The sequence below is a fragment of the Cervus elaphus genome, chromosome 15 (genome assembly GCF_910594005.1).
Source record: "Cervus elaphus chromosome 15, mCerEla1.1, whole genome shotgun sequence".
Lineage (NCBI taxonomy): Eukaryota > Metazoa > Chordata > Mammalia > Artiodactyla > Cervidae > Cervus > Cervus elaphus.
Window position 1 is genome coordinate 62,320,223 of NC_057829.1, and position 22,581 is coordinate 62,342,803.

The window sequence follows — 22,581 nt, forward strand, 5'->3', positions numbered from 1 at the left end:
TTGTCACCCCCCAGGGCTGACTAGACGTGGGCTTGGTGCTCAGGGCTCCACAAATTTGCACACTCCCCCAAGCATCAGTCGAGGGCTGAGAAAAAAGTCACCCACATGTGTGTGCTACTTTCTCCTCAATGCGTATAGAGACTGTCACAAAACAAGTGAAATTGAAAAGTGCTGTCGAATTTATAGCAGCTTTTGGTCATTACTGTCCACCAATGGATTTTTTTTAAAATGATTGCTGCGATGGGGGCGGAGGGTGGTCTGTATAACATTTTTGTGTATGCATGGGGTTCCCGTATTTTAGAAAAGGGAGCAGGGGGAGAAGGGGGTTATGAGAAATGTTTTCTGGCTTAATAGAGCCGACCTCGGAACCGGTAAGCCACGGGCCTGGAAGGGGAGAGTCTCCATGGGGAGAGAACCTGCATGCCTAGACTTTGGGGGAATCAATACACAGATTCCTGTGTTGGAATATACCTCCACCTCTATGTAGAGGTCCCCCTGGGGTCGGAGCTAACACCACACAGTGTGGAAGGACCCCGCTGCAGCTTTCTCCCCGAGTCCCAGTGCGTCAGTCTGGAGCTTCCAGAGAAAGGTGCATCTTGAGAGCCACACTGTCCACTTTCTGAGCCTCCCTGGGCTTGCTTCTCTTCTGCTCCCTCCAACCCAAGGCCTCCAGAGAAGTCTCTCCTCTGGCCATCATGAATTAATGAGGGCAGGGACCAGCCACCACCCTCCGGAAGTGTCAAAGGTGAGCAGCCCCTGTCCCTGTGCCCGCGATGGGGCAGCAGCACCAGAGAGAGGTGCCCTGAGCAGAGACCCCCCACATGCCACCGAGACCCCCAGACAGGATGCAGCTTCCCTCCCCATGGAGATTCTCCCCTTCCAGGCTGGGGGCTTACTGGTTCTGGGATTGGCTCTATTAAGCCAGAAAACATTTCTCATAACCCCCTCCTTCCCTGCTCCCTCCTACCACAATAATTTATTTTGGGGAAGGGGGTGAAAATAGGATTGGGGGTGTCAACCGCCCACTCTTTTTCTGTTTGGAAGTAGTCTCCTGAGGTTCAAGAGACTTAGCATGTTTAGGGTGTTCAGTGCCCAAACTAAGTGGCAGATGTAAAAAGTAAACATTTTTCTATGTTTAAAAAAAAAAAAGGAGACAAAGAAGAACAAATGTTTCTCGCCTAAGCCAAACAGAGCAGCTACATGAATACATTTTCCAGCCTGACAGAAGTGCCACAAATAACTCAAGAGCTGTCGAATATTCATAGACAATCACAAATTTATATCCTGCATCTGAATCCTGCTTCCTCTCTTCCTCCAGACCCAGGGATCCGCAGGACTAGGATAGAAGTCAGCCATGGGAAGGGCACATCTCCACAGGACTCCCTCTTTTGTTACTGATTATTTGGGGGCCTCCGTTTCCTCATCTGTAAGATGGGAGCTCTAGCCTATCCAGGAAGGACAGTCTTTCCTTGGATGTGAGTGCTGCCCTAGCCAATTTTGACCCTTAGCATCCCCATCATCTCTTAGACATGGGGGGCACCCTGCAGTTCCCAAAGGGCTTCCCCTTTTTGCCAATAATACTACAGAATATGCATTCCAAACTGCACGCCGTGATTCTCAGTGTCAGGGCATTGGATCCTCATGGCAGCCCCCTGAGAAAATACTAGTTTTATAATTTCCATCTTAGAATCAAAGGGGATGAGACTTAGAGAAGTGAAGGGCATTGCTCACAGCTACCCAGAGAGGGAATGTCTGATCCTGAAGCCCACACCTGCTAAACCCTTATTCTACTGCCCACCCCAGCCCCATGACCAAACCACCATGGACCAAGCATCATGCAGGGAGCTGGGATTCAGCAGGAAGGAGACAGACCTAGGACCCATCCTGGAGGAGCTGAGCCCTGTGGGGGCAATGAACACAGTGATTATGTTAAAACAACTGGGAAAGTGCACATATAGTATCAGTACCTCTTGGTGAGAGAGGCGGGTGTTAAAAGTCATTTTGTTGGAGGATACAGGAGGAATAAGAGCTTGGGAGGCACAGAAGGGAAGGGAAGGACGTTCCAGGAAGTGGAAAAGAGATAGAAGCAAAAGTATAGAGATATGAAAAGGACATGCGTTGTTGACGATTGGGGAGAAGTTCAAAGTGGGTGAAGCAGGGTGTGAGCTTGGGCGTTAAGTGGGGTGGGTGGGAGAGGAGATGGGGAGGAACTTGGAAGGTGTGACTGATTGAAGCCTCTTAATTACTCCACGAGGGAGAATTTACACCCACTCCCTGGATGTAGACACTGAGGCTTGGCAAAAGGTGCAGGGAACTGCAGGTGTTTGAGCTCAGACTGGAACCCAGGCTCCTGCCCCCAGGCCCAGCCGTTCCCTCTGCCCCAGAAATTTCAAGTCTTCCTGCAGTTGCACAAGCCAGGGGGCCTGGCCACCAGACACTACACAAGGGCAGCCTTTGAGTTGGCCAGACTGCCGGGCCTGTGTGTCTGGGAGCAGAGGAGGCCCCATTAAGAGCAGCAGGGAGTCGCCTCTGGCAGCTTTTAAAGGACAAAGGCCAAAGAGGCACAGAGAATTGCGCTTTTCAGAAGAATCACAAGCAAAACAGATGGTGGGAATACAGTTGGTGGAATATTTTTGCACTTTATTAAAGCGATTTTTATGTGGGCCACTGAATTTTCCTTTCCTAAAAGAGCACCAGCCGGCTGGGAGGCAGCTCTGAGTCACTTGCGAACAATCAGCTGAAGGAAGGAGGGGTGTATGTGTAGGGGATGGGGGTGCCATCAAAGCCTGGGGTGGGTTGGCTCAGGGGGTGAGCCCCAGTGGGAGGCTGGTGGAGAAAGGAGATTATTGACGTTTGTTTTCATGTATTGGCTTTGGTAGAGCTGCCTTAGCTCTCTGCTAGCCCGGGGCCAGAGAGCCTGGGTATGGGCTACATGGGGTGGGTATGTGGGGGCTGAGGTGTTGGGGTTCAGAGCAACCCAAGTCCAGCAGGATACTCAACAGGGGCTGTGAGCAGAAATGCTCGTTTATGAGGCTGGCTGGCCGTCTGCACTGGGAGGACCAGGGGAAGGGCAGGACAGGGTGGGGGATGGTGGAAGGAGGCCAGGGAGCTCCCCGAGCAGGGGTACGTGGGAGGTTTTACAGGATGAAGCTGAGAGCACTCTGCATACCAGAGTGGCCCGCTGAGAACCCCTGCCCCCTGAAGCATGAAACGCAGCAAGTTCCCTGAGTTTTACTGTGTGATGTGATGCAGTCTGGACCCTTAGGCATGCACGTGAGGGTCTGAGAAGCTGAGTCCTCTAAGCACAGCTCAGTGCTGACCATGCAAAGGCCCGCAGCATGGGAAGGCGCTGGTTCCCCAGCCAGTGGCCCAGGAGCTGAGAGGAGCTGGCCAGGTATGTGGGGGAGAGAACTGCCCCAGGGAGGGGGCTGGCTGCTGACCATGCACAAGCTGATCACCACACTTTGCTGCAAAATCAGGAGGAGGCAGGAGTGGTTTTGGAGGCAGGAAGGAACAGGGTCAGGGGAGCATTATGGGTGGTGGAGGGGGTTCCTGCAGCCCTCTGCCCTCCTGCACAGCCTCGGGCGGGGGCGGGGCCCACCTCTTCCTAGTCCTACTGACATCAGGACAGCCCTTTCTGCATTCCTGTTCTGGACCTGCCCCTGCTCACTACAAATACGACCAAACAAACTATTCCGGACTGGAAACCGTCCTACTGTCCATCAGCAGGGGGCTTGCTAAATAAATTATGGATGCAGCCACACAATAAAATACTGTGAAGCACTAAAGGAAAACAAAAGAGATATGAACAGACTTGGAATGATGTCCAGGATGTACTGTTAAGAGAGAGGGGGGGGAAAAAGCAAGTTTGGGAATAATACGGAGAGTATAATAATTTCCGTTAAAAAAACTTTCGAGGCATATTTATTTATAAATGTGCTCCTATGTATTTTGCATGCAATAAAATCTTATAAAAAAGTGTGGAATTGGGAAGAGGCTGCTCCCGACTACCTATTGAAACTGCTCCCTGCCTGTTCCCTTCTGCATTCTTAATTCCTTTACCCTGTTCCACATTTTCTTTTTTCATAGCACTTAACGTCTTCTAACCTTTCATATATTTACCTAGTTGTTATGTTTATTAGGTATCATATGTGACTCCTCCTTCCACTAGAATGTAAGGTCACCCATGGCAAGGATCTTCCTTCAGTTAGTGTTTGGCACATAGTAGGTGCTCAGCAAGCAGCTACTAAATGAATCCCATGACCCTGGGGGAGGGTGAAGAGAGAACGTTTCCTTTTTGCTTAATATTCCACATGTAGTGGCGAGATTGTAGGTTATTTTTACTTTCTTTTTTTATGGTGTTATACTTTCTAATTTTCCTATAATCAATATACATTATTCTTACAGTCAGGAAAAAAATACAAAACTAAAGCTTTCTTAAAAAATTGCACATGCTGCTCTCCCTGCAGGGCTCTAGGTGCCAGTCTGGTGCCCCTGGAGAGGTTCCTGGGCTCCTCCACGGTCCTCCCTCCCCCACAACCCCCCTCCCACTGAAAGCTGAGCCTGGCTGTGGCTTTCCCCGCTCTGCGAGCCCCTCCATTCTGCCCACACTCTCCGGGGGGCTCTGGGAGCCCCTGACAGGTTGGCCCTGGCCTCCCTTTTCAGACTCTGCTCCCACCAGACCCTTCCCGTCCCGTGGACATCGTGAACACTCTCACCTCTGGCCTTTGTTCAAGCCAGGCCAGCCCCTGGATGCCCCCCTCAGCCCCCATTGACGCCTTACACATTCCTACCATCCTTCTAGACCTAGTTCAAGGCCCACTCCTTGCTCAGAGCAGACTGGGTTTCTCCTGTCTCGGTCCTCTTACAGCCTCTGGGCCAGTGTGATGGAGCACCCAAACGTGCTGTGACCAGAGCTCCTGTGTCCCCTGGCTTCTCTCACGGGACTGTGAGCCTGGAGGGCAGGGAGCATTTCCTTGTTTCATCTCTCTCTTGACCACATCTCTTGGTCTCCTCTGTGCCCCATTTCTGTCTCCCCACTGTTCTCTCTTTCCGCAATCCTTCCTTCCCATCTGGCTTTCCCATCGGTTCCCTCTCCCCCTGCCCCACTACTGGCCCCTCCATCAGTCAGGAAGGCCTGCACTGTGCTGGATTCATGAAGATCCTCCTGGATGTGGGGGTGTCGAAGCTGCAGGGTGGAGCCTCCTGCCCCTCGCCGTGTCCCCAGCTGTTGGCCCTGCTGCCTGCTGAGCGGCCTTAGAGAGTCTCACTGCCAGGCCCACGATTGACCAACTGGGGCCCGTCTCCAAGTGTAGTCTTCCTTCTGTACCTCTCTGGGAGTGGATCCATTGGCAAGGAGGCTGCAGGGGAGCCGTGCAGCAGTCTGAACCGGAGTTCAGACCCAGAACAAACCCCATGGCCATGCAGAAGAGCAAGGATTGGCAGTTCGGGCTGTCACGAGTCCCAGCCAGGAGCAGCCTCCATAACCTGAGCTGTGGAGGCAGATAGTTGGGAAGAGGCATGGAGGCTCTTGGGCCCCCGTGATACCATCCCAGCTGAAGAAGCAGATCTGTTCTCTTGGCAGGGACAGACACTAGCCAGAAAAGAGGCCCAATAAGACCCACAATACATACCTCAAAATAGCAGAGTCAGCTCAAGGGGTGAGGGGAAGGAGAAACCAGCCCCGGTCCTGGCCTCAACATTGATTTGCTTTGTGAGCCTCAATTTCTTTATCTGTACAATGGGGTGTGGGTTGATAGCCAAGCCAGATATCTGGATAAACATCCAACCTGTGAGACCATGGCTGTCACCGTGGTATGGATGGGCTCACTTGGGTCATTTGGTAACTGAGGGGTCGTGGATGCCCAGTGAGAAAGGGGCAGAGCAGGACCCTGGCTGGCTGCGTACAGAACAGCTATGGGAGTCCAGCAGTCAGATCACAGTGGTTAAGACCCCAGACTGTGGTGTTCAAGGAGATGGGGTCCAAATCCAGTCCTCTCTATCTTCTGGAGGTGTGACTTAATCTCAGTCTCAGTTTCTGGACCTGTAAAATGGGGCTATGATTCTTAGTTCATCCTGTTGTGGTGAGACTGGAATAAGGTATCTCAGGTAAAGCATTTAGACCAGTGTCAGGCATACACTAAACACTTGATTAATGTTGACTACTACTATATTGTAAGAGAGGACTATGTATTTAAAAGTCATCTTAGAACTTTCCTGGTGGTCCAGTGGCTGGAACTCTGTGTTCTGTGTAGGGAGACCAGGTTCAATCCCTGGTTGGGGAACGAGATCTTGCATGTAGCAACTAAGACCTGATGCAGCCAAATAAATAAATAGATACATATTTAAAAATAAAATAAAAGTCATTTTGTACCGTTAGGGCCAGCATAGTAAATGGCTGCCTTAAAAGTGATAGACTTCCAATGTCCGGTTGACCCACCCAGGGTGAAATAGCCTGAGAAAATGCTCATATAACCAGGCCCTGGGTCCCCTAAAAATTTATGCTTCTTTTTCAGATGACATAAATATTATGTGTTGCCTATAAAAATTGGAAAACACATACACACATACACAAAATATGAAAGTGAAATGAAGTGTTAGTCACTCAGTCGTGTCCAACTCTACAGCCCCATGGGTTGTAGCCTGCCAGGCTCCTCTGTCCATGGAATTCTCCATGCAACAATATGGAGTGGGTAGCCATTCCCTTCTCCAGGGGATCTTCCTGACCCAGGAACTGAATCTGAGTCTCCTCTATTGCAGGCAGATTCCTTACCGTCTGAGCCACCAGGGAAGCCCAAAATACTGAAGACAAAGTATGGAAGAAAATAAAAATCACCTGCCCAGTTAGGTCTGGATTTGAATCTCAGCTCTGCCATTTATGTGACTGGGGAATGTTTAACGGTTCTGATCCTCAGGTTTCCCATTTGTAAAATGGGGATAAATCATGCCTATATCAAAGGGTAATCATAAGGATGAAGTGAAATAATAAGAGTAAAATGTCACCACACCTAGAACAAGAAAGAATTACCATATGGATCCAGCCACTCAAGGAGAACCACTGTTCACACTTTTTGCATTTTCTTTTAGCTTTTTTCTATGCTCATATGATGTATACATAATATTAACATACACATATATATTTGTTAATTTGAGACCATATTGCCTACTCTTTTTATGTTAATATCATGAGGTGCTAACATAAGGGGGAGGGTATCTGATTTTGAACCTAGGTATATTTGACTCAAATGGTTTCCTTTCTTTTTTTTTTTTTATACTTATTTTATTTTCCATTTTTGTCCATGCCACATGGCATATGGGATCTTAGTTCCTCAGCCAGGGATTGAACCTGCACCTCCTGCATGGGAAGCACAGACTCTTAACTCTGGACTGCCAAGGGACGTTCCTTAAATATTTTCCTTAATCGTTGTGTTTTAGTAAAGACACTGTTGCCCCCATCCCCCACCCCGTAATGTTTCTCGACACTTTTTCCATTATTGTGCTTCCTCCCCAAGAAGACCTGTTACAACTTTTCCCCCCTAATTCCCTTCCTTAGTGCATTTCTTTAAAAATGCTTTATTTTGATGAATTATTGATTCACACGAAGTTGTAAAAGATAGTACAGAGTGGTTCTGTATGCCTTTCATCTAGTTGCCCACATATACCTAATGTTACATATACCTTATGTAACTATAATACAACATCAAAACCAGGAAGTTGACATTGGCACAATGTGTGTGTATAAGTTCTCTGTTCTTTATCACCTGTTGAATTGTGCAGCTCCCACCACGATCAAAACACAGAACTGCTCCATCACCATGAAGACCTCCTTGGGGTTCTCCCTTTAAAGTCATACCCACTCCTCCCCCTTTCACCATTTCTGACCCCCAGCAACTACTGATCTATTTTCCATCTCTATAATTTTGTCATTTTGAGAATATTATATAAATGGAATCAATAGTATGGGACTTTCTGAGACTGACTTCACCACCCCCCACCCCACCACCACTCATCATAATACACATGAGAGCTATCCAAATTGCTGCATGTATCAATGGTTCATTCCTTTTTACTGCTGAGTAAGCTTCCCCAGTGACTTAGCTGGTAAAGAATCCACCTGCAATATGGGAGACCTGGGTTCGATCCCTGGGTTGGGAAGATCCCCTGGAGAAGGGAGTGGCTACCCACTCCAGTATTCTGGCCTGTAAAGTCCATGGGGACACGATTGAGTGACTTTCACTTTTCAATATTCCATGGTGTGGATGGACGGCAGCTTGTTAACCCATTAACCCACGGATGGACATTGAGGCTGTTTTCAGTTTGGGCTATTAGAGACAAAGTTACTATGAACAATCATGCATAGATTTTTATGTGGACATAAGTTTTCATTTACCTGGGATAAATGCCCAGCAGTGCAACTGCTAAGTCTTATAGACTGAGCAACTTTCATAGTAGTTGTACAGTATAGTTTTTTTTTGTCTTAAAAGAAACTGCCAAACTATTTTCCAGAGTAGATGTACCAGCAGTGAATGAGAGATCCAGCTTCTCCACATCCTTGCCAGCATTTGGCATTGTCACTTTTGTTACTTTAGCTATACTAATAGAGGTATAGTGATATTTTATTAATACCACAGGTATACTGCATATCTGTTTACGTTATATATATATGTATACACACAGATATACTATACATATTTATATATACATATATGTGTGAGTGCTCAGTTGCTCAGTTGTTTCTGACTCCTTGTGACCTCATGGACTGTAGCCCTCCAGGCTCTTCTGTCCATGGGATTCTCCAGGCAAGAATACTGGAGTAGGTTGCCATTTCCTTCTTCAGGGCATCTTCCTGGCCCAGGGATTGAACCCAGTCTCCTGTGTCTCTTGTACTGGCAGGCAGATTCCTTACCACTGAGCCGCCTGGGGATCCCATACATACATATATATACATACATAAGAGAGTAGAAGATTTTTCAATCCCCCTCTCCCAGTCAAGAACCTATTTTTACCTTCTTGGGGATGGCATCACCGCCGTGCTTCTCCCAAGCCTTTTAGCTAAGAGAAGGCACCCAGGGTTTGTTGAGACACTTTAATTGCTGAACCAACACCCAGGCATCCGGGGAAGCAGCTGGTGTGGACAGGTTTGGTGTAGCCATTGTTTGAAGAACATAGCCATAGCCTTGAACAAATGAATTAAATACTCTGACGCCAGGGTGAACTGCTTCATCAGAGGCACTAGGATGGGGACCCCAGCAAGAAGCGGAGCATAAAGAGCCTCTGTTCTGAGTTCAGGTTCATCTCAAAGCAGGGTGGCCTCCAGTAGCTAGTGGTACCTGAAAGATGCTCAGGCTGTGAGCCCTGCATTTCAGGGGGCTCTACAGAGCCCTGCATCCCACTGCCCTGACAAGAGCCCACGGCACTCCCTAAACAGCGCCCCCCCCCCCCCCCCCGCCACCCCTGCGCCCTGACTCACCCAAGCCAAAGTGAGCCACGGGCTCCATCTCGCACAGGTAGCCTGAGCCCCCATCGATGATCCTCAGGTGTGCCCCGCTTTTCTTGGTGTAGAGCACGACCTTGGCACCCCTGGCGAAGGCCCCAAAGCGGGTTCGTGGCACCACCCTCAGCCAGTTGTTGCTGAAGCCCTGTAGCGGGGGAGGAACGCAGGTCTGGGCATCAGCCGGGTGGGTGGAAGGATCAGAGAGGAGGAAGAGGGGTAGAAGGGAAGGGGCAGAGGAAAGAGAGGAGGAGGGAGCCAGGCAGGGAGGGTGAACAAGGCGGACTGACTGATTGAAGCTTGCCAGGAGCAGCTCTGCAGAAGAGCAGGGAAAGCCAATTTGGTGTCTTATTGTTTAGTCACTCAGTCGTGTCTGTCTCTTTGCGACTCTGTGGACTGTAGCCTGCCAGGCTCCTCTGTCCATGGGATTTCCCAGGCGAGAATACTGGAGTGGGGTGCCGTTTCCTTCTCCAGGGGATCTTCCCGAAAATAGGCTCAGGGAAAACAGTTTTTGGAGATGTGCCAGTGGAAGGAGAGGGGCAGAACTAGAAGCAGCCCTTCTCGGGCGCTTACTGAGTGTCTGGGACCTCATCTGCTTCCTCCCTGGGATGTCCTGCCATTCCGGTCAAACAAGCACCCCGGCTCCTCTGTTCTGTTCCTCTGTTTATCCCAGGCCCAGGGGAGCATGCCAGGCATGGCGAGGGTCCCCAGGTCCAGGCACACCTGATTTCCCCGGAAGACGGACAGCGGCTGAGCCATGGACTCTCCGTGGGACAAGATGAGGTCCAGCATCCCGTCTCCATCGAAGTCGGTCACCACGCCCCCTGCAACAGCACAGATTTCAGTCTGGCCATCGGCCAGGAGACCAACAGGGGGAGGGCTCCGGACCTGGGCCAGTCCATGCCCCGAGTGTGAAGGAGAGAGCACAGCGCTGGGGCATGAAGGCTGGACCATGAAGCTCCTCTCCTAATAGCTGCTCGTGATAGGAATTTGTGGAAATCGGGCCGGGGTCCCTTTCCTTCCCCTGGACTTTTGCAAGGAGAGTGTGGGTGCAAACAACTTGGATGCTGAGGGTTTCTGTCTGGTCTGTTATACATAATATAGACATGTGCACAGTTTTTATCAATCTATCACTTGTTTTCATATACTGGTCTCCTTTTTGTCCTCACCACAACCCAGAGACATGAAGAAGGCACATGCAGTTATCCCCATTTCATGGGTGTGGAGAACAAGACCCAGAAGATGGAGCACCTTCTCCAAGACAATGGCAATGGCAGGGCCAGGTCTTAGGCCTCCTGATCCAGTGCTCTTTCTCTGCCACCAGCCTGAATGCCAGGAGGTGTCAGACTGCAGGAACCCCAGCCTCTCCTTTCCCTCCCTTCCCAGCACAGCATCAGCAGATACTGCCCACGGCTCCCCACGCCTGTGACCCCACAGCCCTGGGGCTGGGAGAATGGATATTTCCCTCCTCTGCTTCCGGCCTGGCACTCCCAGGCCCCTCCCCGCCCCCGCCCCGGGGATCTCAGCCTTCAGGGTGGGTGGGGACAGGACAAGCCCAGCTATGGGGCTGGCTGCATCATCCCTGCTAAGGGCAGCACTGAGCTGGGGGAGAGCAGGCTGGAGCCCTCAGGTGTCCTCACCTGTGCCCCGGCCTTCAGGCTCCAAGGCATCGCCAGGGTTGAGCTCCTCGATGAGGGGGTCACCGTGCTCCCTGCGGATGATGCTGTAGGAGAGGAGACAGGCGGTTCACGGATGACCACATGTGGCAAAGCCCCAGTGGGCCCTCTGGACCTGGGAGTCCACTAAGTCCATTCTCCATGCTCTGAGCACCCCGAGACCCCGCTACCTGCACACCGACAGAGCCACTCTGCTCACAGACCTTGTCTACACCCTGGCTGTGCCTTTCTCGGGTTTTAATTTATGTTGGTAAATATTGATTTTTCCTTCTCTAATGGATGAATTATAGACAGCCTGGGGAAGGGCAGGTGATGGATGCAGAAGGGGCAGGGACGCAGCTACCTTCAACTGACCTTCACTTTCCTTCACGTGGCCCTGGGTTTTCGAGTTCTGGATGCTGCGCAGGGTCCCACCCCACCCCAATGCCACCTCCTCCACGCCCTCCCTGATCGTCCGGCTAGAAGCAGTGCCTTCCTGCTCTGCCTCTGTCACTTTCCTGGCCTTTATCACTTTCTGCCTCAGGTTGAAGCTCTGCATGAATGTATCTTATCTCCTCAGTTAGACTGAGTTCTTTGCAGGCTGGGACCATGTATTCTTCTTCTTTGCATCTCCTGCAGCATCTAACAGTGCCTGGTTCTCAGGAAGCTCCAAGTGCATGTCTATGGCCTGCATGGAAGAATTTTGGAGGCAAAAGGGAGGGAAGGGTCCCTTTGGGTTGCTGGGGTTCTATTTTGCACTCTGAATCGTGGTAACATTTGCTGAAGACAAGTTCACTGTGAAAGTGCCGCTCTTGCACTTTGAGCTGAATGCTGACAATGGCCTTGAGCCTCCTCTCCAATTTTTCTCCCTCGTTAGGGTCTTGCAGCCTTGGGTGCTCTGCCCTGGCTGTGTGGAGCAGTTTTGGGGTCAGGGTCAGGGAAGGACCAGGAGGGATCTATATCGCTCTCCCCACACATTGCAGGTGGGGCTTGTTGCTCAAATCACAGGGTCACCAGAGGGCTGTGCTGTAGCCAGTGGTTTCTTTTAGGAGGAGGCCAGGGTTCCCTGAGCTGGAGCTTCTGGGGGCTGGATGGCAGAGGGGGCTGGCAGAACTGCAGGGTGGGTGTAGGCTACAGCACGTACGTACCTGGGACGTGTCCTCTGTCCACACACGGCAACTGCACTAGACACAACCCCGTGTGCAGCCTGGCCAGTGAGCAGCATGCCTGGCAGTGTGCATGCCTACTGCAGGTGTGCATGCCTCAGCCTGCTAGCACCCACGGTCCCTTTGGCCATTCGTGTCCTGTAACCTCTGTCACCACTGGGCAGAGACACCCTGGGGTTCAGGTGACAATGCAGTTAAGGGTTCCTCGGGGAGAAAGCCCAGAAGTTTGCAGAGCTGGGCAAACTCACCCAGATTTGGGCAACCAGGGCAGGCTTCTCCGAGGAAGGATCAACAGAGCTGAAACCAGAATGATGTCCATGTCACTCAGAAGAGAAAGAGGGGCAGAGGGTGTGGGCAGCCTGAGAGTCCAGGCCCGGCCCAGCCCAGAACTGAAGGAAGCTCAGGGTGTCTGGCCCTGATGTGTAAACGGGGAAATGGAGAATGACAAGGCTGGGGACAAAGCCAGCCTATGGGATGTGTCAAAGAGAAGGTGGTGGCGGTGGGGGCTTCTAAGGGGTTTAAGTGGAAGACGGGTGTGGCCAGAATTGCATTTTCAACAGCGTGCTCTGTGGAACTGGGCACAGAATGGCAGCTAAGGGGCGGGAATGTGCAGGGGCGGAGCCACGGGGACAGATCAGCACGTCGGGCGTGTAAGTGGTGCCACTACACACATCCCGCCTGGCCGGGGAGAATCCTCGCTCCTGCCCGTGGCCCTGCCATTATTAACAGGGGCCCTGCATGCTTGCTTAGCCCCTGGTGTGGGCGATGAGCTCCCCGGTTTCCCAGGCATCACTGAAGGGCTCGTGGACTCAAGCCCAGCGAGGTTTTGCGTCTCCAGGACTCCTACAAGGAGCCCACCACGTTCATTTCAGCAATAGGTGAAAAGCCCGCTTGGTGTGGGGTAGGCGGGGGCTCAACTTCCAGAGTTGCCAGCTGAGTGGTGGCCCCAGCCACCTGCCACAGGGACTCGGGGCACAACCACGTATCTGGGAAGTGGCTTTCCTGCTGCTGCATGGAGGTGGACACACTGACCCACGGGGTGACCATGTGGTGGGGTGACCATGTGGTGACCATGTCTGTGGACAGCCCGGGCCAGCCTGCCCTCGGGATGGCCAGAGGGAGGCTGGGGCTTTGATGGCGGCCATGCGGGCAGGGGAGACGGCCTGGGTTCTCAGGCCACAGAGACTCTCTGGTGCTCAGGGGACCTGGTGAGGGACACTTTATTAACCAGAGAAGGAAAGCAGTGTCTCTGTTAATGAGCAATTGATCTTCCGCAATTAATCTGGAAGTTGTGAATAAGCTTTTTGCGAGGCACCTAATTAGTAAATCTGGGGCCTTCGGGGGGTGATTACAGCCGGTCGGGATTGATGCTTTGTTAATAATTATATTTTAAAACACGCTTAGTCACAGCCCTCGCCTTTTATTAATAGTCGGGGGCCCTCCTGAGGGAGGGGGTGGGGTCTTGGGGAACCGAGCAGATAATGTGGCCCATTTCCTGCATCCAAGGCCCTGGGCCACCCTCCTCTCCCCACCTGGTCCTGAGGCCCATTAGCATTTTTCAGGCCATCTCAGGCCCATGGGTCCTGAAGTTTGTTCCCCAACAGCAGCTCTCCAACCTCAATGTGCTAAGAATCACCTCATGCCTAGCGTATGTGTTAAAAAGACAGATGTATGGGCCTCAACCCTGGAGATTCAGACCTGGGAGATCTGGGCTGGCCTACGGATTCTGTATTTTAAATAAGCACTCCAGGTGGTTCTGATACCAGTGGTCTCTGGGCCCCAATTAGAGAAGTGCTGCTTTGGAAAATCTAACCCCTCCTCCTTACATACAATGCTCAGATGCGTCCACTCTTGTCCACCACTAATTGTCTCATCCAACATTTCCCAAAGGATATTTTGCAGAGCACCAATCCCAAAAGCAGAATCTCTGAAGGCAGTGCCCTGTGGTCAAATCTATTTGGAGTACTCCATCCACCTCTCAGAGCGTAAGATACTCACGGTCATGTTAAGGTTCTGAGAAGTCCTGTAGTCAATACACCTGTCTTGGCTTCATCCAGGTGTACCCAAAGAGATTTGGCTTGGGACCCCTTTGGATGGTAGAGTGGAACCTGGCTTCTGCGTACACTTTGCCCAGGTCCACCCTCCCTCCCCCCCATTTCCACCCTCTGCTAACAGCAGGAAGCCAGTTTCCTGCCTGGGATTCTCCATCCAGTCTCTCAACTTCTTACTCAATTCCTGTCCTTCCCTCTTCTCTGCTCCTTCTTCGGAGGTCCTGCATCCTCCCTCCCTTTGGAGCTCCTCTTCTGAGTCCTAAACCTTCCTCCCTGACCCCACTGCGAAGGGTGAGTAGCCACAAGCTGGGCTGAAGCATCTACCGGAAGAGGCGGTTGGCTGAGGAGCTGCGGTGGGCGAAGTTGTTGAAGAAGACCTCCAGCTCCTGGTCATTGTCAAAGTCAGCGGCGATGACTGTGCGGACAGGGGAGGGCATGGAGAACTTGGGCGAGGCGATGTCCTGGGGGAGAGAGGGCTGCAGGTCAGTGGACAGAGTGGGCCAGAGGCCGACTTCCACCACCCCTGTGTGTGCATGTGTGTGCGTGCCTGTTTGTGTGCAAAGATAAAAACCCAAGCTAGCACATCCTCTATCATCTTTCTCGTAAGAGCCCCAGGGTGCTGTGTTTAGGACCACATGAACCCCAGGCTGCTTGTAGGAGACAAGGAGGTAAGAGGAACAGTCCAAATTCACACCAGGGAAGCGCCTTGCTGTTCCCTGGTCAGGACCACACGTGGCCCTCCCATCGGTCACTTGAGGCAGGGCTGACATGAGCATTCCCATTTCACAGGCAAGGTAACTGAGTCCTGGAGAGGAAGGAAATTGCCCATTGTTGTAGCTAATGAGCGGGGCCACTGCCAGGCTCTGACTCCAGATGCTAGGCCCTTTCTAGTACGTGCCCATCCTCTTCCACAGCCAGAGGCACAGGCTGGGTGGAACCTAGGAAGTCCTGTGCATTGAATCCAGGCCTCTTTGCTGACTCGCTGCGTGATCTCAGGCAAGTTACTTAACCCCTCAGATCTCACCTTCCTCCTTAGTAACACGGGGATAAGTAATAGCTGCTCAGGCTGTGAGGACTGCATGTAAAGAGCTTGGCAGAGTGGGCTCAAGATGAATCCCGAGGGGTCTGTCCTGGCCTCTCCCCTGCAGTCAGCCTCATGGAAAGCGGCAGAAGTGGCCTTCAGCTGGGTATTGCTGCCTCTATTACCTTTATTCTTGGAGTCTTTTGATTTTTTTTTTCCTTGAGACATCCACTTTGGGACTTGCAGTATCAGATACCTCTGCCCAGGGCTCATGAGGAGACCCCAGACCCAGGATAGCCCAGCAGGGACCTCGAAGTGCTGACAGGGCCTTGGTGGACCTGGCACAGGGTCCCATGTATGGGACTTTTAAATAGAAGAAGAGCTGTGTTGGGAGACCTTTTTTTATTTCTGAACAGAATATCCATTCCAGGTGGGTTTGTCACTTAAAGACTTAGGAACCTGTCTAAATCCCAGGGCCCATGTAGGGTGAACTGGGAAGGGCACATGGGGGCTTCTTGGGGTGGCCCCCTGCCCCTTGGCTCCAGGCCTCCTACTTCAGGCCCTCTCCCCTGGTGGCAGGAATGAGCTGCTTGCTCTGGGTTGCCCAGGGAGGGAGGCTGTCCCCATCAATACAGTCACGAGGCTGATTGAGAGCCTGGCCAGCTGTCGAGGGTGGGCTGAACAGGGTCATGAGAGCTGGTAACAAAGAGACTTCAGGACCTTGAAGTTGTTATTATTCTATTGATTCTGTAAAAATGGAAACCTACACAGGCCCCTTGGGGTTGCCCCAGCTGGATGCCTGGGCTTCCAAGATAATGTATGTAAGATGCTTAGCACAGCTCCTGGCACACGGAAGGCACTTGATAAATGGGGCCTCTATTATTATTATTGTTATTGCTCCTGTGAGCTCTGGGCTGGGCTGTCGAGAGGGTTGGTTGACATTTGGGGCTGGATCGCTCTTTGTTGCAGACTCTCAGGTGCCTCATAGGATGTTTAGCAGCACCCAGTCCTCTGCACATAAGATGCCAGTAGCACCCGATCCCACCTGTGACAACTGATAATGTCCCCGGACATCATCAAATGTCCTGGGGTGGGGACAAAATCACCCCTGGTTGAGAACTGAGTTAGAATAAAAAGCTGAACAGAGATGAAAATCACCCAGGATCCTAGGATCAGCTGTCCCAAGTTCAGGGTGTCCCTCCTCCCCACCCAGACAGCCTGGGTCTCACGCCTCTGTAGGGAGAAAGCAGCTGGACCTGAACACGCCGAGGTGGCTACCTTCAGAGAGGGGGCTTGTGGTGGCCCCTCAGAGAGAAGGTCCCTGGAGACTTCTCTGGGACCATCAAGTTTCTTGCTCCCTTGGGGGCTTTTGGCAATACTACGTACCTCCAGAGCCATCCTGACTCCTGGAGAGCATCTCCAACCGTCCCATGCCCTGCATCACCTTCTCTGAGAAAGGCCCAATCTCAAGCTCATTAGTCTGGTGGCACTTCCCTTCCTGCCACCGAACAGTCTTTCTGAGGAATTCTCGGCATCACAGACCATTGATAGCTCAGAGAGGGGGCACAGAGAGGGGTCTGACAACACCTTGCCCACCACCTGCTGTTTGGCCAGAGGGGGCAGCTGTTGGGAGCTCTGTGACCTCAACCTACACTGACCCTCACTCCCACTGTACCCTTGGCCTGAGCCTCAATTTGAAATGCTCAGGCCCAGGCTATGGGAGAAGCGATCCCAATTCAGACAATGAAACCCCTCTCATGGGGCCTTTGCCCTGACCCACCTTGGGGGCTGTTCTCTCTCCTCTGTTAATGACCATGCTCTGGACCCTATGGACAGCACAGCAGCCCCAGCTGGCCAGATGTCACCTTCGCTGTGGCCACCCTGCCCCCAGGCTCTGCAGAGCCTGCTCACCCTGGTGGGAGTCACGGGCGGATAGAGGGTGGGGAAGTGGGGGAGAGGCCCCTTCTTACCCGAAAGCGGACCTTCCCGTGGGCGCTCATCTGCAGGTAGAGGCGGTGGGGGCCGTTCCAGTTGCCATAGACTATGTCCACTTTGCCATCACGGTTGAAGTCCGCCAGGGCAACTCCACGCCCGTGCTGGTGGGGGTCGTCCACACCTAGGAGGAAAGGCAGGAGCCCTCAGGGGCAGCCCTGTAGGTTCCACAGACACTTGCCTTGCCGGAGGTCGGGGGTGGTGGTGGGGGGGTGTGGAGAACAACCAGGGAGGGTGAACCTCATTGTGTCCTGATTCCTCCACAAGAGTAGAAGCAGGGAAGCCGTCTTGTTGCAGAGAGAACCAGAGACTTGTTTTCAGGATGCCTCTGCCCTGAAAGTACCACTTTTAACTTGGTTTTGGGGTAGCATGACTTTGGGGAAGGAGACTTGTGGAGATCCTGGAGGACTTAAAGCCTTCCCCAGACACCCCTGACATGGGGATACATTGAGTTGATCATCACTCTTTTGCTTAAATCTCAGTGATTCCCCAGTGCTCTTGAGTCAAGTTCAAATTCCTGCCCACCTTATCTGTCTTTATCTCGCCTTCCTCACAAGCACCAGTCATACAGGATTCCTTTCATTCCTCAAATGAACCAAGCTCTTTTCAGCTTCTGGGCCTTTGCTCAAGCTGATCTCTTCTCGTAGAATGCTCTTTCCCAAGCTCATGGTTACTTTGGCTCCTTGTTTCTCTTCTGCTCTCAGCTATAATGTCACCTCCTCAGGAAAGCCTTCCCTGATCACTCCCATAAAATCAGGCCCTCCCACCCACCCTGCTATTCATCCCAGCAGCCTCCCGTTCTCCTCCATTGTGCGGATCACAGGTGCAATTATGTTCCATTGCAGGGTCCAGTTTTTCTACTAGTCCTTCTGCTCCATGAGGTCAGGGTCTGTCTTCTTGTTCATCTGTGTTTCCATAGCATCTATCTCAGTGTCTGTGGTGATCTGGCAGTTTTCTGTAAATACTTACTGAATGAAGAGACATAAATAATTTGACAGAAGGCAATCGGGGACTTGGGTGACAGCAGAGGAAATAACTGCTCCGTGACTGAGAAAACCACAGTTCGCCTTGTGAGATCTGTGGGGGAAGCTTGTATGTCCAGTGTCACCTGTCTGCGCTGGGCCTGCATCTGCCAGGGGCCAGTGGGACTGAGCTGATCCTCGGGGAGGACAGAGAGTGGCTTTGCCCAGAGGGGTGGCCTGACCGCCTGGCTGCCCCTTGGCAGACACGATCCCTCAAGCCAAGTGCATAGCTGAGAGGCAGGAGAGGCCAGCTCTAAACACCCACGCTGAGTCTTCTGGAGGACAAACTGCCATTGGCAGGTGAAATGATAGTATGATGGGGGGTGGGGATCACGGACCCAGGACCCAGGTAGCTCTTGCCAGCTGCGAACATGGAGATCTGAGATGCGGGCCAGGAGAAGGCAAGGTGGGATCTGCCCTGGGAGCCTTAGGGGCTGATCACTCTCTTGGGGGAGGGAAGGATTTGGAGAATGGGTGGGGGTCGGGCAGAAGAGGCAGGGAGACCCAGGCTTGAGAAAGAGGGCTTGCAAAAGAATGGGGGCAACCCCCAACCTCTAGGATTAATACCTCATTAATTCTCCATAAAATGTCCCAGCTCTAATGTTGGTGGCCTTCTGCGTTGCCCCATTTCTCTCCTATCTACGAGGCACCTTGACAAAGAGTTGGTTCCCTTTCACGGGAATAATCGGTGCCAGGCTGCACTTCACAGCAGCATCTGTTTGGGTGATGAATGCCCTCTTGACATGTCTTGTTAAACCCCTGCAATCACTCTGACTTTCAATTACGGGCCTAGCACCTTTCCTCCCTCTTCCCGCCTGATACCTTCCCCCACTCCAACTTGTTCGTTCACCTCTGCTTCCATCTCTTTAACACCTTATCAAGTCCTCTCGGTTTACTCCACCACCACCTCCCCTTCATTTATGATTTCTCAGCAATGAGAAAATTTGCTGCCGGAGTGTACAGCAGGTGAGCTGGGTAGGAAGACAGGCCGGGGAGCTGCCTCCACCTTTAGCTTTGCCCGGAGAAGGAGACAAGGGGAGCTGATCGGCTGCAAGGATGCGTTGGTGGGGTGTTCAAAATGGGAACTCTGGAGCAGAGCGCTGGAAGGGCAGTTAAGTCACAGAGAATGGATTGGTACCTGCTCAGGGATTGGATGCTAGCTGTCAGCACTAGCTGGAGCTTGTAGGACCTTTGATCTATGTGTCTACATCCCCGCTCACCTCTTCTCCTGGAGACTGGAGCTTGTCTCTATACTGCCGAGAGGAGGAGAAATCAAACCTCCCGTTCCTGGGCAAGGCGAGTGGGGGGAGGTACCAGGTGGGGAGAAGTAGTTGAAGGGCAGACTGATTACGTCCACAAGCTTTTATTATGTGTCCCAGTCCTTGTAGACACAGACAGATGGTTATAGTGGTGTAGGAGCCTGAGTGAGTGGTACCCGCAGGGCAGTGGGAACACAGAGGAGGGGGGTGCAGTCTCAGCCAGGCAGCACGTAGGGAGGCTGGAAAGGCTTCACAGACAATATCTGAATGAGTATTGAGGGACCAATAGAAGTTCTGCAGGTAGAGAAGGGGGACAGGGCACTTCAGGTAGAGAGAACTGGCAGGTGTAAAGGCCCTGAGGCAGAGGACAGATGAGCTCAAAGGGAGGAAGGGGAGCAGGGCTGGGAGCCTGATACTACTTTGGGTGGATTTTACTTTGCTTCTTCCTATAGCTATTCATTTACTTGTCTCTTTCCCCCTCTAGATCCTCAGTGCCTTGTATATGGGGGGTGAGAGTGGGGTAGGGTGATCTTACTCAAGTCAGGGTCCCCAGCTCTTAGCACCAGCCTGACACTTAGCAGGGGCTCAATTACTGGTCACTAGATTGAGCTGAATGTTTAAGATGGATGTGGGATTAGAGGTGACACGCAACATTAGCTGTGCAGACGGTGACTCGTTCTCTCTCCCTGGGGCCTGTGGGGCCTGGAGGGAGCAGGGCAGCCCAGAGTCCCCTGTGGGTGGGGGTGGGGGGCACAGGGCAGAGGTTGCACTCACCAGCGCTGGCCGCAGCATCCACGAAAGTGCCATCACCCCGGTTGTGGAAGAGGAAGTTGGGCCCGTTCTCATTGTCACAGAAGATATCCGAGGCACTGCTGCTGAGGATGGGGCCCACGCTGACGCCCCGGCCCCCTGGAGAGGACATTGACCTTCACTAAGCGGAAGAATCAAAGCCCCAGGCCCGCGTAGAGGATGGGGGAGGCCTTGGAGGCAGGCGGGGAGCCCTAGAGAAGCTGCAATGGTGATGCCCCAAGGAGCCTGGGGAAGGGGGATTCTGATATTTATGATGCTTCTTGGAGCCCAGATCTGGGCTCATGGTTCCATAAACCGACGTGGTGGGTGGCTGCACTGCTGGTGAGGCAAGTGAGGAGCAAGACAGAGTCACTTACTGCCCACGGAATGAGTCCATGAGTTGAGGAACACAGGCCACCATGCAGAGCTTTCCCTTCCCTTCGGTGACTGAATTCTACTCCTAAACTCACCTCTGCTGACAACATTTTGATTAAGTCACAGATTCCCTGACAGCCCCCTGCCTTACCCTGATTGCATCTATGCTGGTCAATATACTGGGTGTGTTCCCATCCTAAGGACCTAGAGAAATAGGTTCCAGGCACAGGTACAAGGATGCCTCCTTTGCTTTGACTGATGTAGGAAACAAATGTGAGCACCTGCCTGTCTGTCCATCAATAGGGATGCTGAATGGATTACAGTGCATCCATATGACGGCCAGCCTGCAGCTGCTAAAAAGACTGTGTAGATCCATAATATTGACTTGGAGGAATGCCCATGACATATTGTTAAATGAAAAAGCAATTTGCCAAGTAATGGTATCATATGATCCTGTTTTTATTTTTCAAAAGGAAAACAAATGATATTCCTGAATATATGTTTGTGCAAACTTGTTCTTGAGTTTTGGGAAAAGTGGGGAAGGCCACACCCTGAGCTGTTCACACTGGCTGCCTTTTTTGGGGACTGTCTGTATTGTTTGGCTTATTGCAACAAGAATTGCTTCTGCAGTTTGAAAGGAAAAAATCCAATAAAGTGTATATTTTTTAAGGAAAAAAAGAAAGAAAACCAGCTCTATGTTAGGGTTTGAAGTGCCCAAGATCGATGTGGACATGTCACCAAGTCCAATCTTAAGATATCTTGAACAAACCACCCCCAACCAATGATTTTCAAATAAAGCCCTGAAAGCCTTCCCTCTGCCCCACCCCCACCCCAAGTTCAGGGCGGCAAATAGTGTGACCACAACCAGGATGTGGGTTCTAGTCCCAGCTTGGCTTTTTTGACGTTGGGCAATTCATGTTACCTGGTTAACCTCAGTATTCTCATCTATAAAATGCAGATAGTGTGACCTGCCTTTTCTCTTTCAGGCCTTTTGAGAGGATCAAATGAGGTGAGAAAACTAAGAGGATCAAATGATGGGAAAGGTCTCTGCGAGCCCTACAGCCTTGCTACTCAGAGTCAGGTCCATGGACCAGTTGCAGGCGTGTCACCTGTGAGCTTGTCAGAGATGCAAAATCTCAGGTGCCTACTCACCCAATCAGGACCTGCATTCTAACAGGATCCCTGGGTGGTTTATGTGCATGGGAAAGTTTGGAAAGTACCACTTTGAAGGGCTGTTCAGTACAATAACAGCAGTTTATTAGGGCACTCAGAAGAATGTGATTTAAAAAAAATAAATAAATGAGAGCTCAGCGGACCTGACTGATGCTGGGTCAAGCTCCCTCATTAGCCACCTCCAGACAAGGCAGAGGTTTCCACTATGGATGATGTGAAGAACTGACTCATTTGAAAAGACCCTGATGCTGGGAAAGATGGAAGGCGGTAGGAGAAGGGGACGACAGAGGATGAGATGGTTGGCTGGCATCACCGACTTGATGGACATGAGTTTGAGTAAGCTCCAGGAGTTGGTGATGGCCAGGGAAGCCTGGCATGCTGCAGTCCATGGGGCTGCAAAGAGTCAGACATGACTGAGTGACTAAACTGAATTGAATTTGGGATGGAGGTTCTCTTGGTCTCCAGGCCCTTCTCTTCTCTGAGATTTGTCCTTGGAGGAAATCATGGGACCTTTCTCACCTGTGGAGCCTGACCACCAGGGGCCAGCTTTGGGGGCAAGGGAACAAACTGGGGCAAATGGCATTGCTA

At 51.8% G+C, this 22,581-nt stretch overlaps 1 protein-coding gene across 4 annotated transcripts in view; it reads right to left on the reverse strand.

Moving 5' to 3' along the window:
- CRTAC1 (cartilage acidic protein 1) overlaps positions 1-22,581 on the reverse strand; it is a 172,347-nt gene that overhangs the window by 28,035 nt on the left and 121,731 nt on the right. For all 4 annotated transcript variants that reach the window (XM_043924925.1, XM_043924924.1, XM_043924922.1 and 1 more), the window contains exons 6-11: positions 20,431-20,565; positions 17,354-17,499; positions 14,687-14,823; positions 11,131-11,213; positions 10,214-10,314; positions 9,470-9,638 (exon numbers count right to left, since the gene is read on the reverse strand). In XM_043924925.1, the coding sequence (XP_043780860.1) occupies positions 9,470-9,638; positions 10,214-10,314; positions 11,131-11,213; positions 14,687-14,823; positions 17,354-17,499; positions 20,431-20,565 (771 nt within the window). The remainder of the gene's footprint in view (positions 1-9,469; positions 9,639-10,213; positions 10,315-11,130; positions 11,214-14,686; positions 14,824-17,353; positions 17,500-20,430; positions 20,566-22,581) is intronic.